Below are 6,073 nucleotides of genomic sequence, written 5' to 3' on the forward strand. Positions count from 1 at the left end.
CACAAGCCATGACGGTGAATATGGCATTCTTGCTGTGTAGCGCAAGACGCGTATTTCAGGGCGCATTTGCACGCGCGCTTGTGCAGCACGGGCGTGTGTGTGGACACAAAGATGACGCGTCCCTGAAACTTGAGGGACTGCGCGTAGCCCCGGGTGTGTCCTCGCTTGTAACCAGTGTGTCCTTGTGCCCCTGGGCACTGAACAGCATGGCAGCCAGGCCTGCATGTCATTCTGCATCCAGCGGCCGCGGCTGGGGCATGTTGCCTCCCATCCTTGGCAGGGTGCGTTCTGTCCAGCGCGCCTTGGTGGTGTGCAGCTGATATCAACATTGCGTCTACGGCGGCCTCCAGGCTCACTTGCTGGCAGCGATTGCCGCTCTACTTGTCTTACAGGCCGCCCCTGCCGCCACGCACGCCGCGTGCATTGTTGGGAGCATGTGGTGTTGTTGAGTGTGCTGTTGAGCAGCCGCGACAAACTGCTCGGTGCACACCACAACATGGGCAAAGCATTGACGGACGTCTGTTTCAGAGCTGCCAGCTCAGGGGTGACTCACTTCTCGAGCTTGCTGAGGAGCTTGTCAGCGATCATGTCCCCCATCTGGTCGTAACCCTGGGGGTAGTGCATGTTTGAAGAGTGGTTGAAGGAAAGCGCCAACCCTTGCACGGGACGCACGACACAAAGACACGAGGCGAACATCATCAACACTGTGTGGCTAGTGGTGCCTGGATGCTCACACACATCCGCACAAACAACACTGCTGCCCCCCGACAGAAGCGCCACTACCTTCTCTGTCAGGTGCAGGCCGTCGTCCAGCCAGATCGAGCGCTCCTGACTGCTCATCTTCCAGAAGTCCATGGGGCCATCAACACCAAGGTCCATCACTTCAAAAAGGGGCCCCTGGAGTTGTAAGGGGGGAGGACGCGAGGGATTTCAGGACTGCAATTGGAGTGCAAGCAGGCCCCGCCTGCTTGCACAGGCCCAGCAGGCAGTGGCAAAGGCAAGGAGGCGTCACAAGGAACGCCGCAACAAGGGCTGAGCCGCAACAATCAACCACGGGGTGCTATGCGGCATGCCCTGCTGCTGGCACACGCTGCGGCTGGACCCCTGTTGCCGGCAAGTGGCGCGCCTTGGGGTTGCTGGCGCTCCACGCGTCCGCCGCAGCCCTCATCTCGTCGTTGAGTTTGCGGCGCTCGCCCTCCTTGTAGTCATCCCTGGGCACATCACGCATCAGTGCAGGGTTCGGGGGGGGGGGGGCGGGGGTTCAGCAGCATGGAGGTCACCCGAGACGAGGGGGGGTTATCTGGGTTTGGTGGATTTCAGCCCCAGAATTTTTGGCTGTGCTTTGGGTATGGGCTCGTGTTGCCCTGCAGGACGGCTGGCACGCGTCAAGCGGGAGGCTTGCGTTGCAACGTTTCGGGGAAATACTTCGGGTTGGGTGCCGCTTGCAGGGCGTGAGGGAGATCAACCTGCCCCAGGCGCGCTTACTTGGACACAAAGCCAGGGGCGGCCAGGGGAGCGATGGCCAGGACGTTGGAGCCGCTGGCCAGGGCGGGCGTGTAGATGTCGTTCAGACCGCGCATCACCTGCAGCCAGAAGGGGGGTGCGCCAGGTGCAAATGGAACGAGCCTCATGCACACGGCATTGTCAGCGCCGTGTGCGTTGGGCGCAGCGCACAGCGGCTGCACATCTGGCTGTGCCATACGAAGCCGCCGCTGTTGCGCACTTGCCCCAGCCTTAACGCACACTTGAGTAGGCCGCAGCCATAAGCTGGCACCTCGTCTATGCAGATGCTGTGTCCCGTGGCCTCACCTCATCTGCAGGCCGGCCCATGCGCAGCAGGTCGTTGATGCCAATCAGGCAAATCACCTGTCTCGCAGAGCGTCGCGGGGGGGGGGGGGGGGGGGCGCAAGCAGGGCGACACGCGTCAGCTCTCAGCGCACGCCGCGCACATTGCCTGTCCCACCGGCTCGCCACGCACGAGCCACAGCATTCTGCCTGATGCGAGTGCGAACGATCTCTGCCAGGCGCGCGCCCGCACGTCCAGTCGCAGGCCGCACGGTCGCCAGCCACAGAGGCCACCATTGGAGGCTGGTGCCGCTGCTTGCAGCGCGTGCGCGTTTGCAGGGCCAGGGCGCTCACCCAGTCGAATTTGGCGTTCTTTGCGAGCATCTCCTTGGCATAGGGCACCAGTGTCACCGGGTTGTTGAAGCCAACAGCAAAGATCCCAGCACCACCAACGGCTGCAGCGCAAGCGGGGGAGGAGGGGGAGGGGGGATTGGACGGGACGCAAGAGCACGCCATTGCCAGCTGCGTCTAGGATCTGGCGCGGGCGCTGGGCGCTCGCAGCCTTCGCGCTGATGCCGCCCCCAAGGGCAAAAGCGGTGGGGGCGTGGCAGAGCAGCTGCGGCGAGCCCGGGTCTTGAGCACAACCTCAAGCACTCTAGAGCGCCAAGAGACCGCCGCAGCCCGTTCGCACCTGCATTGGTGACGTCCGCCGGCCGCCTGAGCTTGGCCTGCAACCTCTTTTGCAGCTGCAGGGTGTAGGGGTGGTTCGCATTCTCACTGGGAACAGACCCCTGGGTGATGGAGTCGCCGAGGGCAAGCACCCTCAGCGCCGCCAGCGGCTCGGGGGCGGCAACCACGGTCGCGTTGCCGGCTTCAAGGGGCGCAGTGGCGTCGGGGCCTGCTGCAGGGGCGCCGCTCTCGAGGGCGGCCGCCGTCTTGAAGGGTGTGCGGCTACGGGGCGTCGCACGGGCGGCGCTCTTTGCGGGGACCAGGCGCGCTGCGTCGGCGCGTGGGGCCAGGAGCAGGGCTGCGAGGAGGGCGGTGACGGCGGCCGCGTGGGCGACACGTCGCTGCATCATGGTGCGGCTTCCCATGCTGGGGGCCTGGCAGTGGGCACAACCATGTGGGTGGGGGGAGGCGGGGAGACGTTTGATAATAAATTCGGTAGGATAGCTGACGTTTTGGCGCATGCATCAACACAGGCAGACTTTGGGCATTATTAAAGCGTCCAAGGGGTGCTGCCGCCGGTGCAGTTGCAGTCCGCGATTGTGCGATCGCTCAGGAACAGGCCGTCGCGCGGCACAGCCCCGTCATCGTGCGATGTGCCCCACCGCAAGCGGTTCCCGTCAGACCTGATCCTCTTCGAATAATATAATGCTTTCCGCTTGCCTATGTGCTAACTCCTGACAATAGGCGGCCGTTTCGCAGGCCACGGTCACGACGAAGGAACTTGATGGACACTAGAAGAGAGGGTGTGCGAGAGATTGACTGATAGCAGAATGAAAAATAGTTTGTGTCAGATGAACAGATGTTTTCTGGACCCGCTGCAAGAAACTGATCGCGGTACGTACCGTACCGACGACGGCTGTTCACGCAAGTGGGCCCTGGGCACGGCTGTGTATGTATGCGTCAGTTAAGGAGTGATAAAGTGTTCTGGGCACCAGGCGGCACGTTGCACGGCGCCTGGCATCTCTCTCATGTTCGCTGGGCCTTGGCGAGCTCTCAGCGTCGCAGGCACCTGCCCAGCAGTTGCTACATGTGGCCCACCACTTGTGAAGGGTTGCCATGTCGCCGCACGCGCGTGTCCCGCCCTGTGGTCAGTCCCGCACGAGCCAACATTTGGCATCCTTTCATGAAGTCTACAGGCTGTTTCGCGGTGCACATGGCACCAGGTCTGCTGGTAAGCCACCCACTGCTGCCGCACACGAGAGCTCAGAGAGAGAGCGAGAGAGCTGCACTGGAGCCTCTGAATGGCATTCACCCATTTTTTTGCTGCCGCAGAAGCTGCTGTGAAAAGAATGCGATGTCGCCTGTCTGACTTGCATCATTTGATAACATGAGTGCATTTGCAACTCGTCTCTGGGTTTGTGGGTTGAGAATGCATAGTGGGGCTAGAGTGGAGTCTTACAGTGGCCTACAGGTGGCTTCTGGTCTGTGACCTGCGCTTGGGTTTTTGCACCCAGACATAGCACGCACAAACGATGATTTGGGGGAGCAAGAAAGAGTGGTATTCAAGCCAGACCGCAACAACCAGGTTTGTGCACACACAAGACATAATGCAATAATGTCAGCCGACGGTGGCTGTGGTTGCGTCGCTGGTACGTGCGCAGTGCCTGACAATGCAGTGGGTCGGCCGCAGCAAGTGTTTTGGTGCCTGCGCCTCGAGGGAGTCTGCGATCAGGTGCCAAGGAAGCGCCAGGCAGCCAGCAGGGGCCGCACAGGCAGCACAGTGGCGGCCCCGCAGACAGCGCAAAATGGCGTGGAGCACCAGGAACCAACCGCGTGGCCTTGGTGCGCACACGGTTTGAGGCAAGTATAGCGCAATTTGTGCCTGGCGCTGGGTGCTGAACTGCAGCAGCGGGGCAATGCCCAAGCATAAGCAAGCGGCCGATAAGGCTAAGGCATACAGACAGGTATGATAAGTGAAACCCACAGCGTTATGGCTGCGCCGGGGTAAACGGAAGCAAGGCCGCATAGGGGCGGCATATTCCATGGAGACAATTTTGGAAAGGGCGGCAGTATGGCCGCCAAGCCGATGCCCCACCTGGCGCGCGTCGATTGGTGTCGGACACGGCAAGCCTCTAGTGGAGATTCGGCGGCTCGCGGCGTGGGCGCGTGAATCATCATGGGGTGGTTGGGACCTTCCAGACGGTGGTGGCCGTGGTCTTCTTGGTGTTCTTGCCACTCAGGATCTGCGTGGGCCACGTGAAGGGGAGAGGGCAGGAGTCGCGGCTTGTCCGAGGGGGCCGCTGTCTCCTCTCAAGGCTCTTTCTTGGGGGCAGTCAGGGTCGCCCCGCCTGCCAGCTTGATGAGGAGCTGGAGGGCGACCCCCTTTGCGGGCGGCGGCACTGCGCTCAGCGCCACACGCTGCGCGGATGAGTTGCCGCGGTGAACAACCATTTGCCACTGCAAAGGCCGCGGCACGACTGACCTGGGCTGCCTCAATCAGCACCTGCATCCATGCCTGCGCACCTCCGCAACGCCTGTTGTCTGCACCCAGAACTTGAGAGGCTTTGCGCCAGACGACTGCGAGGACCAGTAGCTGCGGCGCGTCTTCTTGTCGACCTGCTCGTATGCAACCTGGTGTGTGTGTATGTGTGTGTGTGCGCGCGCATATGTGTGTATGTGGGCACACACGCGTGTATCCGCAGAAAACCAGACCAGGGACGCCGCGCAGGCCGAGGCGCGCAGCGATGCAGCACGCAGCGCGACCTGATTCCCCTTCCCACCCTGTCTTCCCCGGCAAAGCCCATGACCGCACCAGCGCGCCGGTCTTCTCAAAGCAAAGCCTGAACGGCCTCTTCGTCGAGGCGCCGGCCACGCCCGCGGCCCAGATGCGCTGCCCCTTGTCGTACAGCGCGACCTCGGCGTCGTTCTGGATGCAGAAGAAGTACCTCTTGTCAGATGACCTGGCGCAGACCGAGTCGCCCGCCTTGTTCATGACCAGGCACGACCCCGCCCCGAGGTTGTTGCGGGCCGCGACCTTGGCCCCGCACGCGTTGGCGGCGCACGGCGCGACGGGTGATGGGGAGACGCCGGGAGACGCTGAGGCGCCGGGGGCAGGGGAGGTGCCGGGCAGCGGGGAGACCCCGGGCGACGGGGAGGTGCCGGTCGTGCCGTTGGGGGAAGGGGACGGCGACGTACCCGGGGTTGGAGACGGGGAGGTACCCGGGTTTGGAGACGGCGACGTACCCGGGGTTGGGGACGGGGAGCTGGTGGTCGCCGCCGGCAGCACGTTGGCGGCAAACTGGCCCAGGAAGTTGCCCGGCGGCGTGTACTGGCACACCAAGATGGTCTTCAGGGCGGGCGCGCCGCTCATGCCGTTGGGGCAGAGCTTGTACGCACACCCGATGTTGGCCGAGTTCTTCCAGACGACCTGTGTGAAGTGGCCCGTCCCCGAGGTGAACCCGGGGTTCTTGAAGTCGTACTTATCAATCTCCTTGTACCACGCTGCCACGGCGGGGCGCAGGTAACCCACAGAGTCGGTGGTGGAGCTGCCCGCCAGGTTCTCCCCGACGCCGCTGAGCCCCGAGTGCGCCCAGATGCACTTGTCCGCCCAGGTCTGTGG

The 6,073-nt window shown here is 63.0% G+C and overlaps 2 protein-coding genes across 2 annotated transcripts; both read right to left on the minus strand.

The window, feature by feature from the left end:
* Positions 1 to 1,481: 1,481 nt before the first annotated feature.
* MNEG_6244 (hypothetical protein) lies at positions 1,482 to 2,879 on the minus strand (the record flags this gene model as incomplete). Its single annotated transcript, XM_014045284.1, has 4 exons — positions 1,482 to 1,583; positions 1,810 to 1,866; positions 2,140 to 2,240; positions 2,477 to 2,879. The coding sequence occupies 4 exons, from the start codon at positions 2,877 to 2,879 to the stop codon at positions 1,482 to 1,484; spliced, it is 663 nt and encodes a 220-aa protein (XP_013900738.1).
* A 1,749-nt stretch (positions 2,880 to 4,628) lies between these two features.
* MNEG_6245 (hypothetical protein) lies at positions 4,629 to 5,824 on the minus strand (the record flags this gene model as incomplete). The annotated part of the gene is made up of 4 exons (XM_014045285.1): positions 4,629 to 4,697; positions 4,978 to 5,085; positions 5,267 to 5,550; positions 5,698 to 5,824. 4 exons carry the CDS (start codon positions 5,822 to 5,824, stop codon positions 4,629 to 4,631), a joined length of 588 nt encoding a protein of 195 aa, XP_013900739.1.
* Between the last annotated feature and the right edge of the window lie 249 nt (positions 5,825 to 6,073).

The sequence above is a fragment of the Monoraphidium neglectum genome, assembly GCF_000611645.1.
Source record: "Monoraphidium neglectum strain SAG 48.87 unplaced genomic scaffold scaffold00998, whole genome shotgun sequence".
Taxonomy (NCBI): Eukaryota; Viridiplantae; Chlorophyta; class Chlorophyceae; order Sphaeropleales; family Selenastraceae; genus Monoraphidium; species Monoraphidium neglectum.